The sequence below is a fragment of the Lepisosteus oculatus genome, chromosome 7 (genome assembly GCF_040954835.1).
Source record: "Lepisosteus oculatus isolate fLepOcu1 chromosome 7, fLepOcu1.hap2, whole genome shotgun sequence".
NCBI classification, from domain to species: domain Eukaryota; kingdom Metazoa; phylum Chordata; class Actinopteri; order Semionotiformes; family Lepisosteidae; genus Lepisosteus; species Lepisosteus oculatus.
Genome location: NC_090702.1, coordinates 5,303,180 through 5,316,150, shown reverse-complemented (window position 1 = coordinate 5,316,150; position 12,971 = coordinate 5,303,180). Strand labels below are relative to the sequence as shown.

Below are 12,971 nucleotides of genomic sequence, written 5' to 3'. Positions count from 1 at the left end.
TGAAAAAAACTAAGGTTGCTGCTGGAAGAGGTGTTAGTGGGCCAGTAGGGGGTGCTCACCCTGCAGTCTATGTGGGTCCTAATGTCCTAGTTTAGTGATGGGGACACTATACTGTAAAAAGGTGCTGTCCTTCGGCTGAGATGTAAAACTGAAGTCCTGACTCTCTGTAGCCAGTAAAAATCCCAGGGTGCTTCTCGAAAAGAAAAGGGGTGGTGTCCTGGCCAAAGTTTCACCTGGACTTTACTTATCATGGCCTCCTAATAATCCCCATCTCTGAACTGGCGTCATCACTCTTTTCTGAGCTGGTGTGGGGTGAGTATTCTGGTGCACTATGGCTGCCATCGCATCATCCAGGTGGGGTACACATTGGTGGTGGTGGAGGGGATCCCCATAACCTGTAAAGTGCTCTGAGTGGAGTGTCCAGAAAAGTGCTATATAAGTGTAAGGAATTATTATTATTGCTGTTCTTATTTGTTAATAGGTTCACGTTGTCTTAAATGTATTATGTAATGTGTTATGTATTTTACCTGGCTGCAATGCAAATTAAGCCAAATAAGGTAACGGTTTAAAGAGTTATGCAAGTCTACTAGGGGATTCTTGACACCTTTAGTTGGTGGGATGATCCAGCTCTCAAGACGCAACATGAGAATGACAGAGCTCACCTTGTATCCCCAGTGAGAGGTTTTAATGGTTAAGCCAAAAGTGAAGGAACGGGAGAGTATTGTTTGACAAATTCTCTTCTGTTTCTTTTCGAGGGGATTTTCTTCCTAGCACACTGCCCCTTGGAAACCTTACTAAAGCCTTCCAAGCTTTCCCTCTCTTCCCTGCTCCATCTATTTTGAGTTTAATTTTTCTTTGCTTCTCAAAATAAACACAGTGTAATCACGTCCTGTGAACATCGTGTTCTGTACCTTCAGTCGTTTTGGATTATAATTAAAACGCAGGACAGGTGCTTGACTGGAAACCAATTTGTTCGTGTCGCAAATGGAAAAAAAAATAGACTCTTTGACACCACCTTTCCGTGGAGAGATAAGCAGCCCTAATTTCTCCACAAACCGACAAAACAATTCATGCTGGTTAAACAATGCAGTTCTGTGGTCTCTTGAATTGTTCAAGATATTGAATGCAGCACCAGTGCAATATACAGTATATGTTTTTGATGGTACTGTATGTGATTTTAAAAATAAATTTTCTACACAACGAAGTGATCTTCAAAGGAGTGCCTGGCTAGATTTTTTACAGTCTTAAAAAGTAGCAGCAGCTTATACAATTTGTAGAAATCTTTAACTTGGGCCCCGTGAATTTAATTTGTAATTAGGAAAAGAGAAGAGCAACTCCTTTTTGTAAGCCACATAATACAGTATATACTGTTGTTAAGTACTGCTCAGAATATGTCCCTTTATTTTATTCAACTTTTTGACAATAGGTCTAAAAATAAAACGCACTATTTTAGACTAAAAACGAATTGGGAAGTACACATACCTGTTCATTAATTAGCGTTTTGTATTGTTCCCTAATTCTGCGCTGTGCGTAGGAATTCACAATGATAGTGTGCTATGAGTTTTTGAGTTTTTCTTCTTCCTCTTGACATCCGAAACTATTCCTGGGTAATTTTGTTTCAGCGAGTGAATTGCTAGTACCTAAGAACATCTCATTAGGCAGCAAAGTAGCTGACACTAACAAAGATGTTATTAACGTATCCCGAATATATCCTATAGCTCGATTTCGAAAAGTTTGAATAATGAATGAAACTGCTGTATTTCTTCCTTTTTAATGAGACCTTAATTATCTGTTTTTTTTCCAACTATGGAATGACGCCGTTTTGATTGTATTTACTGTAAAATATATGACATACTGGAAAACTCCGCTGAAATAAACTACGCGCAAGCATTATGTAGGTAATTCTAGAGCAACATCAACGTATGTTAATCTGATGTTTTAACAGACGGGTTAACATAAGATTTATTCATTTCAATGCGGAAAATCCTCTGTGCTTTTGAACACGGGTTCCATATGGATTTTTCTTTTCGAGTTGCCAATATGAACACTTTCGATCACAATCCTCAATCGGTTGAAATGGAACATCTGCAAAACTGGTTCCGCTTAGAACTTCGTTATGTACAGTAAATACTGTATACTCGCCGCTAGGTTTTTGATGGCTTCGGAAAATGTGATATTTGTAGATCCCTATCCGTTTGACTAAACTCATTGAGCAGTTCCGAAAAGCATGCCCCAAACCCAGTTTGTGATTCCTGTCAAGTGGCATACTGTAAATGTAATCCTAACACAATGCAAATATTTAGTGCTTAAGAAATCAAATTAAACGATTTTTCTATTATTTACATATAGTGTAAACTGAGTAATAAACCCACTTTACCGAACTCCTCATTTGAAAAAAAAAACTAAAATCTTTTCTGCTTATTCAGAAAGCACTGTTGCAGTAACTCCGCTCAGGATATGCGTTTTTCACCAAATTGAGGTTTTGATTTTATATCAAAACTCCATGTATTCTATTATACTGCAAATATTTAAGAATGCAGAAGTTACGTTTAAACGCTTTATGTAACATCTAAAACCGACATTCTTTAACCTCCAAAATATCCTTAAAAGATAGTGTAATAATACATAAAATATTAATAAAAAACATTTCAAAGTACCCCCCCCCCAAACAAAAACAAACAAAAAAGCATGAGCATCTCTTTCAATGCATACATCGCAGCTGTTTTTTTTTTCTTTATCACAACTGCTCAAAATTCGATAAATATTTCTTGAAAAGTTTATAGCGTGTATTTATTGACCTGGGTTGGTGGGAGTGGGTTATTTTCAGTGATGCGGCGTGACTAACAGCTGGCGTAGACGAAGTGGGCTTGGTTGATAGCAATTTGTCGTTGATTAATGAAACGCGAACCTCTTTAAAAACGTCTCTTCAGCTTTCCAGTTCAAACATCACTCCATCTGTTGAGTAAGTAGGCGGCCGGCTTCGCGCGTCTTGGAAAGTAACTGGAGGGCAACAGAGCTCCGCTCCTCTCCACTTGAGTTGCTGGGAGGAGAGGTGAGGGACGGGGCGAGGCTGTCATGCACTTCCCCGTGAATGTGCTGTTTTACTCGGGGGCCATGAGGAATTTTACCGACGAGAATCAGTCCTTGGGTCTGAGCGCAACCGACGGCTCCATGGCAGGCGCCGGCAACGCCAGTTCCTCAAGCAACGCCAGCGACCCTTTCGGCAGAAACGAAGACGTGGCCAAAATCGAGATTACAGTTCTAAGCATCACCTTCGTCGTGGCCGTGATCGGGAATTTGAGCGTGCTGCTGGCGCTGTACAGGACGAAGAAAAAGATGTCCAGGATGCACCTCTTCATCAAGCACCTCAGCTTGGCCGATCTCGTAGTCGCGTTTTTCCAAGTCCTGCCCCAACTGTGCTGGGAGATCACCTTCCGATTCTCCGGGCCGGACTCCCTCTGCAGAATTGTGAAGCACCTGCAAGTCCTAGGTATGTTTGCCTCCACCTACATGATGGTCATGATGACTGTCGACCGCTACATCGCTATCTGCCACCCGCTGAAGACACTGCAGCAGCCTACCCAGAGATCTTACATTATGATCATCGGCACATGGATATGCAGCCTGGTGCTCAGCACGCCGCAATATTTCATATTTTCTCTGAGCGAAATTAAAAACGGGTCGGACGTCTACGATTGCTGGGCGCACTTCATCAAGCCCTGGGGCATCAAGGCGTATATCACCTGGATAACGGTCGGGATCTTCCTCATCCCGGTTGTCATACTCGTGGTCTGCTACGGTTTCATCTGCCACAGCATCTGGAAGAACATCAGGTATAAAACCAAAAAGCACGTCGGGGAAACTGCGTCCAAAAACGGTCTAATTGCCCGGTCCTCCGTAAGCAGTGTCAGCACCATTTCTAGAGCAAAACTGAGGACGGTGAAAATGACTTTTGTGATTGTCTTGGCTTACGTCGTCTGCTGGGCTCCTTTTTTCATCGTGCAGATGTGGTCTGTCTGGGATGAAAACTTCTCTTGGGACGGTACGTGCTTAATTTAGCGTTTTGATATTTCTTTTCTGTAAAGCACTGCATCGTAGAAAAGAAAAGCAGATTGCAACCTCTGAACAAATCATTTTATGACCGGGCTAGTTAATTACAATTAATTGTCAAATGCTTGCAGGCGCTGTTTCCAGAAATTGTGTCATACTTCTTACTGTTCCACATTCCACAGACACGCAATGTTTGGGCGCTATGATTCAGTGCTTCTGAGGTGTCTTCAGAATATTCGAAAACTTTGAAGACATGAGAAATGTAAACGACATTAGTTTCTCTTGGCTTCCTTAATTCGTAAATGCAAAAGAAAATTAAAATCGTACAGTATCAACACAATCTGCCTATATATCTGCGTATACTGTATACGCATACTGTATACAGTATATAGATAATACTTTAATAATCCCGTAGGGAAATTGATGTGATGTGTAAATTGATATCAACAGTTTTAGAGTAGCATATACAGTACAGACGTTATATGTTTAGAAATAATATTAATATTATAATAATAATAATAATAATAATAATAATAATAATACCCCAATATTTTTCTTAGAAACTTTTCTTTTGGCGGGGTAAACTCTGGAGACTTTTCGAAATGTCCATATTCCTTATGTTTATACATTGCTTAATATAAGTTTGGGCCGTGTTGAAAGTTTAAAAAAAACATATTGTGTTCCGTGCAGTAGTTCTCAACGACTTTTTAAATGTTAAATTCGGCACGACTGCGAAACATGTAGGCTAAGAAGGAGCTCGTTAAAGGCGTGTTAATGAAATGAATGTACTTCTATACTTAACCCAAAAGACTTGAATAAAGATCATCTATATTTTCGTTGGTATATACCAGAAGTTTAAAATAAACATGAGGTAGAACGAGTGCCAATGTACGAATATGAGTAGGTTGTTACTGTATTTGTAACTCTCGCACTGGTTGGTGACTGTATTTTTCTTTACGTGTGCGTTACATATGTCAGACCGAAGCTTAAGCAAAGACTTGAGTCCGGTCTCTATAATGAGCCATTGCTCGCTTTTTCTCCCCTCCTAGAATCGGAGAACACCGCGGTGACGCTGTCTGCGCTGCTGGCCAGCCTGAACAGCTGCTGCAATCCGTGGATTTACATGATTTTCAGCGGACACCTCTTGCAAGACTTCGCCTTGTGCTTCCCCTGCTGTCAGAGGCTACAGCAGAAGTTCAGGAAGGAGGATTCAGACAGCAGTCTCAGGAGAAACACCCTTTTAACCAGAATCAATAACCGGAGTCCGACATGCAGTGTGGGGACCTGGAAAGACTACGACAATTCGCCCAAATCCTACAGGTCCATTCCGGCGGAATCCTAAATCTGACTCCGATTTAATCTGTTTATTTCATTTTTGATGTATCAGTTTCGAATTTTAACGGCGCAAGAAGAAATTTTATTATTTTTTTAGAAAGCTTTACTTCAGCTATCGGTCACCCGACGGTTACAAGCTGAGGTTGTATTGCACAAGCCGACCTACTGTACAACCTACAGAGTTCGTTCATTCAGTAGTATAATACTCCAACAGCATAAATGACATACAAAATAAAATATTAAACATATTTAGAATTTGTGAGCAACAAGTGCAATATTTTAAAGCTAAGCAGCACTAGCTGTTAAACCTCTTTATATTTTTTTTTCTCCGCGTTCATTTCATTCCTATTAGATTTCACACGTAGTATTATATGAATCAGATAAGGGACTGGACCATTATCTCCATAACAGTTGTACATATGAAGCCTGTTTGGTCTCATTGGTTTGGCTCTGCTTTATCTGTGATGAAGACAATATGCACGTATTTTATATATGTTTTAAATTTCGACCTTGCACCCTTGGCTAATTAGTAAAACGCACACATATGCTGGTCAGTATTGCTGACTGTGAGTGTTTGCATGTGTGTGGACCAGCTAAAAAGTATGCATGGTTTTATTTTTGGTTTTGGTGAGAAACTGTGTGTGGTTGATTATTTATGGCTAACCTGTGGGAGCAAATGATACACCACAGAAGGTCCGTTTTTCACATCATATTTGATAGGATTTTTTTTTACAAAAGTGTACTTCCAACCCCAAAACAATGCTTCACAAACTGTCAAACATCACTAGATAGGCAGAGTAACATTACAAAACATTTCCTGTTCTACTTGAGTATGAAAAAGTCCAGAAGAATTATTTCAGTGTCTCATGTTAACAAATAAGTTGTTCGCCGAGAACATGAAGTACATTTGTAGCGGAGCATTTTGGGGAGTTATGGTGGTTTTTTAGCATGTTATATTTATAGGTTTGTTATTCGTATTATTTGCTTTTTCCAGAGTCTATTTATTGATTGTATTTGGTAAATAGTGTATAGAGAAAAATGTCAAAAAGGTTGTATTCTTGATTATATTAGTACAGTACATACAAATTTATGTTAAATTTAAATATGGGAAATTGCTTGAAGTAATGGTAAGTTAACTTTTCTCAGCTGCTTAAATAATTGCAATTCTGTTAAGTTTGGTCCTGAATGAATCAAGTACTAATGCATTGTATAAGACAAACGGGCACTTTAATAACGTGGAACAATATTGTTTCTAGTATCTACATAAAATGTCACAGGGATTTTCAATTATATTTCATTTCAAAAGTTCAAAATAGACTGTCGGCACAACCAGAAACTCGCAGGTGTGGTTAATGTGTTCTTTTAAACAGATCTCAAGATTAAAAGTTTTGGCTTCTGCTGAATGCGGAGTCTTGGCAAATCTTGGAAACTGGAAGTCAAGTCGTTTTAACACATTTGCAAAGTAATTAGTCTGTCAGAGTGAATATAAGTGGCCATTATTTTTCAGCATAATAACTTTCCATTACAAACATTCCACCCAAAACTCCATTATATTGATTTATTTTCTTCAAGTGAATATAGCTGGCCATTATCTTGCATCATAATAACTTTTCTTTACAAAACTCTCCACACAAAAATTCAATATACCTACTGTACTTATTGTGCTGTATGTATTGTAAGTGGGGGCTTTGATCATGCAAATGTTCCTTAACAACTCATTGCAGTTCATTTACTCATTTTAAATACAGTAGGTTTTAAAATATTTTGCTTGTTGCTGGTCAGTCATTAAGAGAGCAATGGTGTGCAAAATATTTCCAAAAATATACAATCTTTCAATAGATCAATCTTCTTATTGCCATAAACCCAGGGTAACTGAGAATACTGAACTTGTCATATTTTTTTTATATGTGGCATAGTTCAAATAAAGCAAAATCACTTACTCTGCATAAGCGTCTGGACTGATGTGCTGGGTGTGTTTTAGGCTATTGTGTAGCCTGATGTAACTGAAATCCAATCTGAACATTAAATATTGTTCTAAATGTCAATTCAGTTACCCCAGTAAATTCAAATGATGGAAAGAAAATTTATGGGAGGAGAAGAATGGGGAAATATGGAAAACAGCTCAGAGTATTCAAATCTAAGCACCACAGATTGACAAATAAAAAGTGTCACTAAAGTAAGGGGATAGCAGTGCATTTTGTTCTGCATGTGTTTACTTGGTGCTTATTATATGAACAACACATTATCTAAAAAAATCACATTGCTTAACACCTGGAGAGATTTTTTTTGCTCTCTCTTGTTGATTTTATTTAACATTTCTTTAAATGACTTATTAGTGCACATGTGATGTTCCTAAAGCTATCAGAAATCTGCAAAAACAACTTGCAATAACGTTCTTAGGTAAATATCATACTAGAAAAAACACACAGACTTTATGCATATCAGTAGATACCCAACTGTCATATTCCTCTCTTTTCATTATGAGGCCGGAATAGCTCGGAAATTGTAATGAATTTTGGCGTAACCAAAAACATTTTAAAAAGGAAAGCTCCGCATTAATCGTTAGGATTTGTACAATATATAAAATGCACTAAGATTATTCCAAGCAAATGTAAAATTGTTTTGTTTTTGACAAGTTCTGTGCATACTTTTTTTGTGGTGGTCTCTACTTTTACTTTGTATGCAATAAAAAAGAGAAATATCTTAAGCATCTAAAGACAAAAATAAAAACTCTATATGGACAGGGCCTATACTGTTATGTTTCTATTGATTTAAAATGAAGATTTTATAGTGCCTAAATGACTATATGTGTAGCAGTATAATGTAGCTATTTTAGGAAGATGTCAGACATTAAATTAAATATACATGTGATCATCTTTTGAGTTAGTTAGAAAATCTTACTAGCATTTAATAATAAACAAGCGCAGAATATCCACAATTCATACTATGGGTGTGAGCTATGTGTACTGAAGTATTTTCTTACTGTGGCTATCTCTGTTATTTTCCTCATTTCTTGGTCAGTTTTATGCAGCCTAGGACAAGTTATAAGTACAGAGACAGAGTGTTTACTCTTCAAGAGTTAATCGACAGCCCATGAAGGTCCAATACCATACATGCGTTTGCTGGAGACTGCACCTTCATACTTTACTCATTCTTGAAAGATGCTTGTTTTTCTAATATTTATTTTGTTAGCATACACAGAGAACAATAAAACTATTTTAAGCTTCACAGCAGCCATGAGAAGGAGATTACAGTGCTCTTTAAAGCCTTGGGGAAAAAAAACACATCATTGGCCAATTAAAAAGCAATGCCATACAGAAAATGACTTGGGTAATATCTTTTTTGACACATAACAATGGCCTAAAGGAGTGATAATTCTCAGTGTCTGACCATGCTTCATTATGATCATAAATGTCAAATGCAGCACAATCGGATTTGCGCCCTTTTGGAATTGAATTATGAGGTTTTTGCAGACTAAAATCCAATGCAGTCGAGAAAATTGGACACGGAAATGGTCTTAACCATACTGTCTTTTAATTCTGCCAAAAGATAACCGGACTCCCTAGGAGAAAATATGAAAGCTGTTCCCTTGTGACAGAGGAGAAGGGCTTGAAAGAAATACTAATTTCAGTACTACAGGTCCTGGAGGTTTTCAAAGATAAGTCAATTTCTTGCTCTTTGGGTATCACTCAGAATTACTTCTGTATGTGTTACTTCTTGCTTTTGTGGAATAGAATGTCAATACATGGTTTTCACTCTGGTTATCAACCATCTTCCAAAGACATGTTCAGTCAGACTTGATTGCACTGGTTCCATTTTTCTTGACCCTGCGGTAGACTGGTCTTCAATCCATGGAGAGGGACAGCACCATGCTGATGACGTCTTGTTTCTTATTGATACCTACAATTCAGTCCCCTACATTCTAGACTTATATGATTACAAATCCTATTTTTGTAAACTCCGTTGAATGCTACAGTATGTAAAATAAACTGATCAAAATAAATTTGTGATCCTAATTTCACTCCCACTAAAACACAGTAAATCAATTCTGTTATATACTGATGGAAAAAAGAAACGCAACATTTTCTGGAATGAGAAACTATAGTTATAGCTTATGTACTTTCATAAGAATTTGTCCATTTGTTTTTAGCCCTCTGACCAGCAAAACAGCTTGTGCAGTGATTGGCATTGCAACTTGCCAATCACACGAAAGCTCGTTAGGTGCTCGAGTTCCAGGTGGAACAATGCCTGGACCTTTAAAAAAGCCTTAATTCAAAGCTTAGGTCACTACAAGAAAAAGGCCACACTTAGTCAGTTTTCTGTGCATTCCATAATGCCTTGAATGTCACCAGAAGCAAGGGAGAGGGCCATTGGCTTGCTGCAGGCTGGCATGTCATGTGCCAGCGTTGCCAGACACTATGGAGTAAGCCGCTCCACTGTGTCCCGACTGCAGAGAAGGTCTCAGCAGACTGGCAGGACAGATGACTGTCCAAGATCTGGTCGCACTCAAGCGACCACATCAGAAGAGGAAGGACACATCAGACTGGTCCATCTGAGAGATCGTTTCAGACCCACCACCCGTACTGCTGCTGAAACCGCCGGCAGACACAATGCCTGCATCGGTGACAGTGAGGCTCCATGCTGCTGGCCTTAGAGCAAGGCGACCTGTCAGAGGCCCTCTGCTCACACCTCCTAGATGTCACACCCGACTCAGCTTGGGCCAGACAGAAGCTGCAATGGACTCGTCAGCAGTGGTATCAGGTCCTCTTCAAGTGTGAGTCACTCTTCAGCCTGTTCCACGCAGACGGGAGGGCCAGAGTGTGGAGGAGGAGTGTTGCAGTTCTTTTTTCCATCGGTATACAGTATATATCTTTGTTTGGATTGGTAAGCAATTGACAATCTTGCAGTGCCCTGAAGCTTACACAGGCGTGACTTCAGCTGGTTTTAAATATTATTATTGGGCTTTCCACTTAAAGGTCTTTAGGACATGGTTGGATGTGATTGGATCCCAGTTCATTTGTTTTTTTATGTTTAATTCAGGAGTCATTAATTAAACCAATCAGATTTCAAGATTTATGTCCTGACCACAATGACAGGACTGTCTTCTTTTTTAATTGGGCCCGTTTCTATCAAACATATTGGATATTGGGACAGAAATCAACCTTTATCTTGGAATTACTGTCAAGATTTTACAAACTCATTGATTTGGAATACTTGTCTCTTATTCACTGGGTCTCAGTTTCGTGCTTATTCACCGTGGTCCATGCTAGATTCCCACACTCTTCGTGACTTTTCTGATCACCTGAATATATATTTGTCACATTTAAAAATTTCTATATATGAAATATTCTCTCCTTTGATGTTAGTGTAGTAATTAACCACCTAATTTTCACTTTTAAGAAATAATTTAAAATTTAATAATTCTAAATTTAATTTTGAAATGAAATTACCTTTTTAATTAATCTCAGTTTTACAGCACACGACAATTGCACAAGAGTATTTATTTCATTGTCTGTTCTGAATACACTGGACATTATTGCTGTGGATGCCTGTGGCCTGCCCTAAAAAGGAAAAAAACAAACCCTCAAAGGACCAATGTCCTTGTTTTAAACAAGCATATGTTAATTTATGCCAAAAAGGACAATCGGTCCTTTAAAAACAACACCAGATTGCCCTTTTATTAGAATCACGCCCATAGTCATTTAAAAAAAATAAAAATAAACCCACTGCACAACACTTGCACGTTATTCATGAGTAGAATAATGAGAATACACTTTCAATGCAACTTCTAAATTAACAACAGGTGGAGAAAATTGCCCTGCTCTAATTGGTAACTCTCATGAGATAACAGGCAGAAAATGATCAACAAATCCAGTGGGTTTACTCGGAAGGCACATTTTTACATTTGTATTAAACTTGAGAGAAATAAAAAATCATAGCCATTGATTTATAGTAATTTTATCTCCATGTATTAATGAACAGAGAGCACAGTTTGGCACAGACAGCATTACCGGGAGAGCAAATAAAATATACGTTTTATATATACTTCTTTTAAGTGATTGCTTCTGAAAAATGGCAAGACGTTGTAAGATTTGACAATGTCTGTGGGTGACAGAACTCATTTCTAACAGTACAGACTTGTGAATAAGTTATTCTCTCCCATTTTCTTATTGGTCTATACCAAACGTTCATGTGAACAACACTGTTTCTTAAAAAAAAATTCATTTAAAACCTATCATTTACAAAACTATCTCCATATATTTCGATGGGGGATTTATAGCTTTATCATTGTAGAGTCAAAAATCAACTCACAGACAAATGTTTTTTCATTGTTTGTGGATGGAAACCAGAGGCCAAAGATGAGCTTTTTTTGTCAGTTGGTTTCCTATGAATTATTGTCTTGAAACTAGCTTTCATCCCAAAGATAATTTAATATCCAAAACATGAATCATTGTATTATTGTATTCAAAGGTACATTTCAAATGGGAGCTCCACTAAATCAGACGGTTTCACTAAATATCCGTGTTTTTCATTGCCCTGTCATAATTAAAATGTATCTACACTGTCAACATATTACAAAAGAAACATTTTTTCTTTAAACAGATCACAAATTAATTGAAAAAAATCAAAGTTTGCAATGTATACATATGTAACATCAGGGAACATATTGCACCTCATAAATGTCCTTGTGGGAAGTAACTGTCTCTGAATCTGGAAGTTTGTGCCTTTTTGCTCCTATAACGCTTGCCAGAGGGAAGGGGGGAGAAAAATGAGAAACCAGGATGACTGGTATCCTTAGCGATACTTCCAGCCTTCCTTGCATAACATATGCACATTATTTGTGCATTTATAAAGCGATGTTTAAACAGGCATAAGAAATAGGGACCATTAAAAATTCGAACTCGAATATTGCTTTAAATAGTTCAAATTCTAGTGGCCATTGGCCACTAATTCCACAAGGTTTGTTTTAGAGTTAATTTATCCTGGCTCTCATGGCTATTATTAAAACAGTAACTCCTGCACTTTCATTAGAGTATTAAATCTGTTCATTGAAATATGCATCCCTCCTTCAAGACTAACACCTCTGTTAGCCTGTATGAGGCTTACAGCATGTACTGTATATGTAGATTTGGGAACTTTGTAGCAGCCTAAAGCAGCCTCAATAGCACTGATCAAACTATGAACTATGAACTATGTAGGCAAACACTACATAGAGTGTCATTATTCATCTCGAGAAATTTGATTTTCTTTATTTTCTCAATTTGTGTTCAAGCATCATCTAAATGAGTCAACATTTATTCAATCCTATTTCCCTCAGTGACAGTTAAAGAGTTACTGTAAGTAGTCAACTTTTTGTCCCAGAAACAAAAGTGCTCAACAATAGTATGTTGTCTTCAAAGACAAAATTAATTCAGCTGAGACTACAGTTGATTTTCTCTTATACCGGCCAAAGGTACCTTCATATATTCAAATCAATTCTACCCATGAATGGGACTTCACTGTACACTGTATTTTATCATTCCTAAACTGATAGGGATAAGCTCTAAAGTATGCTGGAATAAAGGAGAAAGGGCTTAAAAAGTGAC

General features: G+C 37.8%; 1 protein-coding gene across 1 annotated transcript; it reads left to right on the top strand.

Annotated features, from left to right (window-relative positions):
- Positions 1-2,817: 2,817 nt before the first annotated feature.
- On the top strand, positions 2,818-9,362 carry avpr1aa (arginine vasopressin receptor 1Aa). Its single transcript, XM_006633806.3, has 2 exons — positions 2,818-4,042; positions 5,100-9,362. Exons 1-2 carry the CDS (start codon positions 3,076-3,078, stop codon positions 5,390-5,392), a joined length of 1,260 nt encoding a protein of 419 aa, XP_006633869.2. The 5' UTR covers positions 2,818-3,075; the 3' UTR covers positions 5,393-9,362.
- The last annotated feature ends 3,609 nt before the right edge of the window (positions 9,363-12,971 follow it).